Raw genomic sequence first — 11,030 nt, 5'->3', positions numbered from 1 at the left:
ACATTTATTATTCCGCTGCTTACTTGTGAATTTTTTTTTAATCGATATTCACCCCCCCCTCTATCGAATCTACGATCTAACAGTCATCTTGCTGTTTTCTCCCCGGACAGATACATGCTCCGCTCGGTCTTCATATCCTACTTGATGCCTCGCCGCTGATGGCGCGGGCTCATGCTCTTGCCGCTCGACCAGCGCTTGTTGCTATTGCTGCTCCACTATCCTTGTCGCTCGAGCTTGTATAAGCATATCAAGCTCCTCCTTTGTCAGCGTCATCGTGGTGAGTCATCTAGCGTTTTTCATCTTTTCATTTTGGATGCAGGCTACATTCCCACAGACGATGCTAAAATGATCCTGACCGAAAACGGAAGGGTGGAAAGCTAGGGATGTGGCTGCTTCGCTAACTGGTTATAGAACGTGCTCCGCTCTACAAAACAAGTAACGTCAGTGCTGAGCCAAGGAAGGGGTCCTCAGCGTTGGCCCTCCGACGCTCAAGTTAGTCACTGGAAATGTAGAGGAAAACGGAGTAACAATAACATAAGCGCAAATAGTAATCACGCATACCTCCGCTGGTGATGACCCCTTTTTATATGGAGTCCCGGTGGACAACGTGCACGCTCCTCGAGACGTGCACACATTCTCCAATATATCATACGAAGGGACCTGTCAGAAAAGTACCTTCGACACCATACCTTAACAAGGCATGTATATCCTTGACAATACAGTAGAAACTTCCGTCCGACGATCCACCTGTCGACCATGCCTCGTGTCAGCGGCACTATCTCCCAAAAGGATATCGAGAGATACGACAATGGTCTCGTTGCTTGGTCGAGCGGGGTAACCGCTCGGCCTGGACTCCTTCGCTCCTTCGATGCCCAAGTCCCGTTGCTTGGCCAAGCGGGATAGCCGCTTGACCGGCATTCCTCTGCTCTGTTGACCTCAGCTCCTCTTCCCTGCGGTGATTGAGTGTAGTAGTGTGCCCCTCCTATTCGGACAAGCTTTCTGGTCTCCTTAGCGTCCTGCTGTTCCATACTGAGCGTCTGCTGTATTACCGTATTATCTGAGCTAGATAGTTGGCCCGCTCGGATATTTATTGTGGATTGGACCTTGATTGTCCTAACCGACCGTTGTAGCCGTCTTTCGCTCGGCCACCATAGGCGAGTCTTTTGATATCTTGATGTTGATTATTTTAATTTTGACCTTTACCTCGATAGTTGATCCGTATCGGATAGACCCCTTCTATTACTGCATCATATGATAATGATGCTTTGAGAAAACCTAACCTGTTGAACTCAAGAGGATAGCTCATAGCTCGATCGGCTAACTCAGAAGACATCAAAGCTTACGAAACTCAAAGCGGAGACATCGAAAACCTTAAAATCTAGAATAAAATCATTATCGTGTTGACGTAAGATTTGATCATTACTACATATATCGAGTATGAATGAGTTATGAACCTGGACGGATATTCGATACCTCTTGGGAGATATTCTTTATGGATGTCCACATTCAACGAACGTAATTTTCCAGATTGTCGACTTCAATCGAGAAGAAGTAACACTTACGGAATAGTAAAATATGATCAAGAGGAACTCATAACGTATGTAGAAAATGGTAACCGTACGATTTAATCAATGTAAAAGTAAATACGAGCTCAAGGAGATAAGGACGAAGGGCAAGTCGAGAAATCCACGTCACTGCCGATAAGGTTCGCACTTGTCTTCCCTCAATTCTCCTCTGTTAAATAATAATAATAATAATAATATATTATTTCATTTACAAAACCAAACACGCCTCTTTTACAATAATAGCACAATTATTCCCCCACCAGCTCCGATCTCAGCTGTCCATTTCAAACCCCAAACCATGCTCAGCCCTCCCCGGGCCACCGCCGAATCTTTGGATGGTCATTCAACGTTAGGAGGAAATATATCTTAATATTATTTTAACAAATTTAGTAAAAATTATTATTTTTTAAATAATTAGAATTTTTTTAAAGTTACGAGTTGGATTTTTTTTTCAACAATTTATAAAAGACGTATTAAAAATTTTAAATTTATTAAAAGGCCTATTTTGTTATTTATCAACATATACATCTTTTTATCGTGTTTTTATCATTTTATTCTCATATTTTTTTTTTCTATCATTTCTCTCTCTTCTCTTTCCTTCTATACATACAACATTTTTTCCTTTTCATCTCTTCTTTTTTCCTCTCTTTTACACGTCAATTCTTCTAAAAATATTTTATCATCTCTGAGAACTCAAAATAAATAATGAATAGTATATTTGAATTTATTGTAACCTCAAAAATTTAACTTCTTTCTAAAATATAATAAATAAGAATCATCAAAATTCTCCACGTTTGTTCTGATATTATTTTATATCAGGTCTGTATATGATTCTATATCAGGTCTAACATGAAAAATTTTGATGATTGCAAAGAGTCCAAATATGCTATTCATTATTTATTTCTTATGCTATCTAAAATTCACTGATAGATGTAGAGAGTTTCGATTGTACCTATTTCAATTTCCGTGAATTTCTAGGAAAGTAAGGAGTTCAAATATATTATCCATTATTTATTTCGATTTTTTAAAAATATTAAAATATTTTTAAAAAATTTGATATATAAAAGAGAAAAGAAAAAAATAAAGGAAAGTGAAGAAATGTTGCATTAAAAAAAAAAGAATAAAGGAAAGAGAAGAAATGTTGAATGAGAAAAGAAAAAAAAATACATAGAAAATTAAAAAATATCAAAATAATCAAAAATATATATAAATATATATATATATAAAAGATAAATAAATGGAGGTGGTCAAATTAGGTTTGTCAGACTCCCGACGAGTTCTTGGAGACACGTGGAGCGTGCTAACCGACAGCGCCGGGACCAGCTGAGTCACCTCGCGATACGGATAAGGCTTGAAGGAGCGTACGCGTGCCAGAACACACACACGGCGACGGTTCGCGCCCGAGCTGCTGCGGTTCGAGGCGTCCCTCCGCTCCGTCACCGCGGAGAGTTGCCTATAAAAGGCGGACACCTCGCCACTATTTTGGACACCAAACCGACACCTGTTTCTCCTTATTCGTAGCTTCACAGTGTCAGTATCTCCAATTTGTCCTTCCCCCGCTTTCTCTTCCTCTGCCATCGAGAATGTGTGGGATACTCGCAGTGCTGGGTTGCTCAGATGAATCTCAGGCCAAAAGGGTCCGAGTCCTTGAGCTTTCTCGCAGGCAATTATCCCCAAACCTCCTTTTTTTTCTTCTTCTTCTTCTTCTTCTCCTCCTCTCACGCATGGACTCTGTTCTTGATGCGTAGTTCAATTGTGATTTTTTAGCACTGTTTTAAGTTTTTTTTTTTTTTTACTTTGATTTGGTAGTCTCAGAGAAGATAAGTACGTTTCACTAAATTTTAACATATTTGTAAAAGAAAGAAAGGGCAGAAAAAGAAACAGGACAGATGACAGATCGCAATACGGATTCCCTCATAAAAGACTGCAAAGAGCAGAGTTGGATAAAATTAATCAAAAGTTATCTTCATTAAAAAGGACCCTTTTTTTCAACTCTCTGTTAAGAAACAGGGAAGTAGAACATTCGTGCACGAAACTTGGATTTTGATGTCGATTTAAATTCAGAATAGAGTATTTTTTTCAAATATGGTTTATTTTTCGAAGAATGAAAAGAAGTGTTAATTTATCGTTTATCGTCTTTGGAAACAGGTTGAAGCATAGAGGTCCAGATTGGAGTGGGCTGCACCAGTTTGGCGACTGCTACTTGGCACACCAGAGGCTGGCCATTATCGATCCTGCCTCAGGAGACCAGCCTTTGTATAACGAGGATAAGAGCATAGTCGTTACGGTATCAGAATTATGCCCCTTTGCATCTCGTTTTTGTCATTAAAGATTTGATTGGGTAGCTTTAAAAATACATAAGAAACGCCTATTGTTTTTCCATCATCTCGCAGTAGTTAATGATACTGACAAATTTGACAAAAATGATAGAGCTGTTCTAATCCACATCAGGTTTGGCTGTGTGAATTTTTTGCATGGAGACAAAAAGGGAAAGCGAAATCTCATCTTACAATCCTTAATTTTGAGTTGACATCCTAAATATTAATTATCTGCTGCGGTTCTAAAATTGACTGTATTTCCAACTCCACAGGCTTACTTCACCACTAATTTAAGAAAATCCTTAAAAAATATTTAACTTTTGGTTGTCAATGGATCTATTTTGTGAAACTGTTCTCTATCTGTTGTGGATATATGCAGTGATTTAGTTATCTTTAACTTTGGAGCTTGTTCAAAACACAGGTGAACGGAGAGATCTACAACCATGAAGAGCTGAGGAAACTCTTGCCTAATCACAAATTTAGAACGGGCAGCGACTGCGAAGTTATTGCCCATCTGGTAAATCAAGAGAAAAATATATATATATCTTGGTACAGCTCGAAAACAATGCTTAAAAACTAACAATTTCCTATTCGATATGCTTAATTTTTTAGTATGAGGAGCATGGAGAAGGATTTGTCGATATGTTGGACGGAATATTCTCATTTGTGTTGCTAGACACGCGCGACAACAGCTACCTTGCTGCTCGAGATGCAATTGGAATCACTCCTCTTTACATTGGATGGGGACTTGATGGTGAATTTCTACTTGGATCACGAATTTGGGAGACCTTTTCTCTCAGTATCCATAAAGAGTTTTAAAATTTAGACTCTGAATATGTTCTTCATGGTGCAGGATCTGTTTGGATATCGTCCGAGATGAAAGGATTGAATGATGATTGTGAGCACTTTGAGGTGTTTCCTCCTGGCCACTTGTACTCCAGCAAAGGAGGCAGCTACAAGAGATGGTACAACCCACCCTGGTTCTCTGAGGCAATTCCTTCAGTGCCTTATGATCCCCTTGTCCTCAGAGAAGCATTCGAGAAGGTAATATAACCGATCAATGTTTCAAGTCAATACTTGAGATCACAAAATAAAGAAGTTGCATCGTTTGGTAATTAATTGCATGCCCCCTTGTGCAGGCTGTGATCAAAAGGCTTATGACCGACGTTCCGTTTGGAGTGTTGCTATCCGGCGGCCTTGATTCATCACTCGTTGCGGCGGTGACTGCTCGTCACTTGGCCGGCACAAAAGCCGCAGAGCAGTGGGGAACTCAGCTCCACTCCTTCTGTGTTGGCTTAGAGGTCAGCAAACTGAGCTCATCTTTTAATACAAAAGGAAAGAAGTGGAGTTCTTGTTCAGATTTATTTATCCTGTTACTATTGCAGGGCTCACCGGATTTGAAGGCAGCAAGGGAGGTCGCAGATTATTTAGGAACAGTTCACCATGAGTTCCACTTCACTGTCCAGGTATTGTTATCATATTGATCTCAAATAGTTGTTACTGGACAAGTACTAAATCTTATCATTTGTGATTTGTCTCTTGTTATCAGGATGGTATTGATGCTATAGAGGAAGTGATCTACCATATAGAAACATACGACGTGACCACAATTCGGGCCAGTACACCGATGTTCCTCATGTCTCGGAAGATCAAGGCACTAGGAGTGAAGATGGTGATCTCTGGTGAGGGTTCAGATGAGATTTTTGGAGGATACTTGTATTTTCACAAGGCACCAAACAAGGAAGAACTGCACAAGGAGACTTGTCGCAAGGTATTTAGCTAGTCTCATGTGGCAATAGCCATGTTCTTAAACAATCATCTTGATTTATATTGTGCACTAGATAAAAGCTCTGCATCAATATGACTGCCTGAGAGCTAATAAAGCAACATCAGCATGGGGTTTAGAAGCTCGGGTGCCGTTCTTGGATAAGGAGTTTATCGATGTCTCAATGAATATCGATCCTGAATCAAAAATGGTATGTGAAGCGCAAAGTCTACAAGATTTTTGATTTTGATCCACAGTATTCTGATTTGTTCTCTCTTTACAATTCAGATCAAGCCTGATCTCGGTCGGATTGAAAAGTGGGTGTTGAGGAAGGCCTTCGATGATGAGGAGAACCCCTACCTCCCAAAGGTTTTCGTCTAGTCGTCTTGCTCATTAGAGATCTTGCTAGTTGTTGGAAGAGCTAACGAGGATTTTGTTTTGCAGCATATTCTTTATAGGCAGAAGGAGCAATTCAGTGATGGTGTTGGTTATAGCTGGATCGATGGACTGAAGGCTCATTCTGCAGAACATGTAACACTTTGTTTTCAATCCTTTGGTCTAATTCCTTTAAATAAAAAAACCACTAAACTCCCTCCAAAAAAATTGCTTCAGGTGTCTAACAAAATGATGCAAAATGCAAAGAACATATATCCACACAACACGCCAACCACAAAAGAAGCCTACTACTACAGAATGATCTTTGAAAGGTTCTTCCCACAGGTATAGAATTGCACTGCAAACCCAATTATGGACTCTCCTAACTATTACCATGAGCATTGTCGAGATGTTGAATCCATTTGTATGTGCAGAACTCTGCAAGGTTGACTGTGCCTGGGGGTCCTAGTGTCGCTTGTAGCACCGCGAAGGCGATCGAGTGGGACGCGCAATGGTCGAAGAATCTTGATCCCTCGGGCAGAGCTGCGCTCGGGGTCCATGTTTCGGCATACGATCCCACCGTGCCATCTTCGATCGCGGCTGGAACCAATCCTGCAATGCTGATCAACAAGAAGCAGAGGATGATGGAAGTGAAGGCCCCAGAGCTCACTATAAGTTCCTAGGTCCTTAAGAAAACACAACCTACTACTGTAATCAAGGTATTTGAGTGATTGACATAGTAACGAGTGAAGTTTCAGTTAATGTAATGGCAGTGTCTGTTGAATGAAATATCAATAAACTCTTTGAGGCCTTTCTTTTAGTATTGTGAAGATCGGTAGACATCAAAATGCAATCTCGGACTCTATTACGATGGCAACTGAAGTTACAAACAAAGACTACACTTGGACACAGTTTCTTATATGGTAAAACAAAAACAACAAAGTAGATGAAAATCTCATCCTGAAAACAGAGCATGAACTTGAGCTTTACTAAGAATAGTAAGATGCAACGTTGCAAATGATTTATTGCGGATTTGGTGGCCTGCTGTTGGCAGAGCAAACCCTGGAGCCCCACTCGAGTAGCTCTTTGCTGGTGTCGTCCTTGTGCACGATGATCTCGATGAAGCACAGGCAGTCCTGCTTCGGCCCCAACGCCGTCGCTATCGCTTCCTTTAGCTCCTCCTCGTATCGCACCTGCACCCATCCATGCAGCAACAAAGATTATAGATAATTTTGATCGGATTTTGTCGTCTGAGTGATGAGATCACCTTGGCGGTCCAGCACTTGCCCTCGCCGTTGTGGATGGCGTCGACCAGGGCGGTGTAATCCCAGTTCTTGATGATATTATACGGCCCGTCGTGGATCTCCACCTCGATCGTGTAGCCTCCGTTGTTGATGAGGAAGATGATGCTGTTCTGCCCGCACCGCAGCATCGTCGACACATCCTGCGCCGTCACCTGCAAGTTTCATTGTAAATTGCGAATAATTAATACTATAAGTTCAAATATATAAAAGGGTCGAATTATTTTTCGGGAATTGCCTGAAAGCTTCCATCGCCGATGCAGGCGATCACACGCTTCGCCCCCTTCACGGCCTGCGCATAGCCCAGCGTTGCTCCGACCGACCAACCGATGGATCCGTATTGCATCTGGAACTCGTACCTAATTAAGAAGAAAAACTTAGATTCTTATTGGAATATGTGAGTTGATGAAGAGTTGAGTTGAGTATGAGCTGTGATTAATTGAATTATACCCGCAGCCTTCCGGGAGCTTCATCTTTTGGCAGTTGAACCAGGAGTCGCCGGTCTCGGCGATGACGGCGCTGTCCCCGGAGAGCATATTTTGTATGTGCCGGAAGAGCACGTTCACCCGCAGCGGCTCCTTGGGCGCGCATTGCAACGGCTGGCCGTCGGGGACGAAGATGCGTTGGTAGTTCTCGTAGGCGGTGCTGTTCTTGTTGAGGCGCTTGGCGAGCGCGCGGAGGAAGTCCTTCATGAGCACGCACCCGAAGGCGGGGCCGTTGGCCACCACCACGCGATCCGGCTGCACGATGATGGCCTTCTCCTTCTTGAGGAGCAGCGAGTAGCCCACGGAGCTGTAGTCGTTGAAGATTGGGCCGACGAAGACGTAGGCGTCGGCGGACTCCACGATTTCGGCGCAGAACGACGTGCTGACGGCGCCCCAGTAGGTGCCAATGAACCGCGGGTGGTGCTCCGGCACGAGCCCCTTAGCCGACGGCATCACCGCGACCGGATAGCCGCTGGCGTCAGCCAACTCCACCAAGGCGTCGCCGGACTTCGCGACGCGGATCCTGGGCCCGCCTACGATCACAGGCTTCACCGCCTTGTTCAGGAACTCCGCCGTCGCCTCAACCGCCGCAGCCAGGCCCATCTGGTTGCTCAACCTGGCGCCAATATTACACGTTGAGTGCTTAGTACTTACGTCGAACAGACTGTGGGTAAATCCTCTGCTTCTGTAACAAGAAGTTTACTTACTTGGGGGCGATGGAAAAGGGGACGGGCTCGCGGCTGAACGTGGGGTAAGAAATGGCGGCGAGGTTGCAGCTGATGCTGATGTACACTGGCTTGCTCTCCTTGACCGCGGTGGAGATGGCGGTGTCGATGAGTTCGTGAGCGTCTTCGAGATTGTTCACCACCGCCTGTACTCCAACACATTGAAGAATCCACCAGATTTCAATATTAACACAGCTCAAAATTCAATTTTTTTTAATTAACACAGAAGAACTGACGATTCATTTTAATTACCTGGAAACAGGTGACGGTCTGGAAGCAGCGGAGCTCCTGCGAGAAGTCGGGGAGGCCGACGGTGTGGTGTAGGACGCGGTTGGTGCCGTAGTCGTTGGAGTTGGGGCCGCCCACGATGCAGATCAGCGGGAGGTTCTCGCTGTAGGCGCCGGCGATGGCGTTGAGCACGCTGAGGCCGCCTACGGTGAAAGTGACGACGCAGGCTCCGACGCCTCGTGCGCGGGCGTAGCCGTCGGCGGCGTACCCGGCGTTGAGCTCGTTGCAGCAACCGATGAGGCGGAGGTTGGGCTCCGCGATGAGGTGGTCGAGGAGGGTGAGGTTGAAGTCGCCGGGGACGGAGAACACGTCGCGGACACCCACCTGCACGAGGCGGCGTGCCAGGTGGCGGCCTAAATTGGCCTCCGGCGTCACGACCGGCGCCGAGGGAGCGATGTGGTTGCAGTGCGCCGTCGGAGGACAGCCCAAAACGCTCTTCGCAGTAGGCTCCGCCGCCGCGTCAACAGACCCAATCCTAGTATCCATGGCCACTGAACGCGAGAAAACAAACGAAACTGTTCAGAAAACCTTTTTTTTCGCTTCTCCTTTGACTTGTGTTCTTCTCGAGAATAAAACGGGAGTACTTATAGCAGCTTCAAAATTATTTTCATTTATTGTTTGAAAAAATTATTTTTGGTTGCCAGGCCAAAAAGTGAAACCAGAGGCGGCGATGGGGACTGCGAACCGGAGGAGGTATTCAGATCGCCGGATTTTCGGAGTAGGATCCTTCTCGGTAACCTTACCTCCCTCCACCTCCGCAAAGCTGCTTCAGTTAACTGTGCGACGAGATCTGGTTAAGTCATTAATTTTTTTAACTTTAGTCAAGTCGATTTGAAATATTTAATTTATTTTAAAATTTACTTTTTTAAAAAATACCACGCATCTCAATTAATTATGTATAGGAAGATTCGTAGAATCAAAAATTGATTCCTTAATTAGGGATCCATCTCATCCAAATTCCAATACAATAAAATAACACGCAACCAAGGGAAAGATTCATTTTGATTTGTCATAACATTTTTATAAACTAAATATTAGTTTGGTTAAAAAATATAAGGCCATCTCCCATATAAAATTTGAGATATTTCTATAAATTACTGATCCATCTATATTGTTAATTTTAAGATTAAAAAGTAGATTTAAAATTTCATTACTATTTTTAAATTATAAACCTTCAATCTTACCTTCAGAATGTGCCAATGATACATAAATGCAATTAAACATGGCGCCTAATTTTTAGCATTTATTTTTCGTTGACTGAATTGTTGATTAACTCGTTCGGGTAAGTTGGATTTCCTGTCGTTTTTTTTGTCGTTTTGGGTTGTCCGGTTGCGTGAGCAGCGTCGGCGGTGCATGATTCATGAGAACAACGCCTGTGCGCGCCAAGCCGATCCTGGCGAACGCTGCCCGCTGTTTTGACCGAAAAATTATGTGGCAAGAGTCCACGGAATTGGACTGCCAAATTCTTGTGCGGCGCATGGCGGCATCGTGCAGGTACATGCCAGCTTTGACTTCGGCGCATGCATGTCATACCCGTGTGACGTCGAGCTGGATTTGAGTCTCTGCCTGTCTGGATTCGCAGCGCTTTCTCCTTTCCGTTTATTCGAAAGCATGGATCACGGTGGGAAAAAAATTTGAAGATATAATAATAATAATTTCTTAATCATCGATGACACACATTGCAGTATAAATTAGTATTAATTTATTTTTTTATATAAGATATTAAATTAATAAGAATAAATATTATATTTGATATTAGTTAAAAGATTAAAAACAAATAAAAATAAATATTATATTTGATTTTAGTAAAAAAATTAAGAAATATGTACTTTTTAATTTTATTTATCCAAGGTATTTATAGAAATTTTTTCGTTGAAGTTGTTTTTAATTCTAAAACGTGGGACTAAAATAATCATAACAATATAAATTTTTTATATAAAAAATAATCAGAAAAAAATATTATTAAGCATTAAAATTATAATATTGAGGTAATTTCGTGTTATTTTATAAACAAGTAAAAAAAAGGAAAAAAAATCACTTTATTCTAATTTAGTCTTTTATATATATTTATTTATTAATTTAAAATGCAATCTTATGTTGGGCCCAGTTGTTCTTGGGCCCAGGCTCGGGCGGAGCTAGAGCCCAGAATGATTCATTGTGGCCCTCTTCGGGCTTCGAAGATGTTCACGTAATTGAATTAACCGGCAG

General features: G+C 42.5%; 2 protein-coding genes across 2 annotated transcripts; one reads left to right on the top strand and one right to left on the bottom strand.

The window, feature by feature from the left end:
- The first annotated feature begins 3,036 nt into the window (after positions 1-3,036).
- LOC122000947 (asparagine synthetase [glutamine-hydrolyzing]) lies at positions 3,037-6,843 on the top strand. Its single transcript, XM_042555458.1, has 13 exons — positions 3,037-3,228; positions 3,714-3,852; positions 4,305-4,400; positions 4,496-4,637; positions 4,737-4,927; positions 5,023-5,184; positions 5,269-5,349; positions 5,433-5,654; positions 5,725-5,859; positions 5,937-6,017; positions 6,093-6,179; positions 6,261-6,368; positions 6,458-6,843. The coding sequence occupies exons 1-13, from the start codon at positions 3,149-3,151 to the stop codon at positions 6,704-6,706; spliced, it is 1,773 nt and encodes a 590-aa protein (XP_042411392.1). The 5' UTR covers positions 3,037-3,148; the 3' UTR covers positions 6,707-6,843.
- Positions 6,844-6,859: 16 nt separating this feature from the next.
- On the bottom strand, positions 6,860-9,384 carry LOC122000946 (pyruvate decarboxylase 1-like). The gene is made up of 6 exons (XM_042555456.1): positions 8,787-9,384; positions 8,517-8,680; positions 7,775-8,425; positions 7,563-7,683; positions 7,291-7,479; positions 6,860-7,216 (listed from the first exon to the last, which is right to left on the bottom strand). The coding sequence occupies exons 1-6, from the start codon at positions 9,306-9,308 to the stop codon at positions 7,046-7,048; spliced, it is 1,818 nt and encodes a 605-aa protein (XP_042411390.1). The 5' UTR covers positions 9,309-9,384; the 3' UTR covers positions 6,860-7,045.
- Positions 9,385-11,030: the final 1,646 nt, after the last annotated feature.

Source organism: Zingiber officinale, chromosome 7A (assembly GCF_018446385.1).
Source record: "Zingiber officinale cultivar Zhangliang chromosome 7A, Zo_v1.1, whole genome shotgun sequence".
Classification (NCBI taxonomy): Eukaryota; Viridiplantae; Streptophyta; class Magnoliopsida; order Zingiberales; family Zingiberaceae; genus Zingiber; species Zingiber officinale.
This window is presented reverse-complemented; position numbering and strand designations above follow the sequence as displayed.

Excerpts from the sequence above, each read along its gene's own strand:
- LOC122000947 (XM_042555458.1), top strand. The coding sequence starts at position 3,149 with ATGTGTGGGATACTCGCAGTGCTGGGTTGCTCAGATGAATCTCAGGCC. Across the intron at positions 4,401-4,495 it reads GCGAAGTTATTGCCCATCTG|TATGAGGAGCATGGAGAAGG; the intron begins GTAAATCAAGAG and ends TTAATTTTTTAG. Across the intron at positions 5,185-5,268 it reads CCTTCTGTGTTGGCTTAGAG|GGCTCACCGGATTTGAAGGC; the intron begins GTCAGCAAACTG and ends TTACTATTGCAG.
- LOC122000946 (XM_042555456.1), bottom strand. The coding sequence starts at position 9,308 with ATGGATACTAGGATTGGGTCTGTTGACGCGGCGGCGGAGCCTACTGCG. Across the intron at positions 7,480-7,562 it reads TCGGCGATGGAAGCTTTCAG|GTGACGGCGCAGGATGTGTC; the intron begins GCAATTCCCGAA and ends TGAAACTTGCAG. Across the intron at positions 7,217-7,290 it reads GCAAGTGCTGGACCGCCAAG|GTGCGATACGAGGAGGAGCT; the intron begins GTGATCTCATCA and ends GGATGGGTGCAG.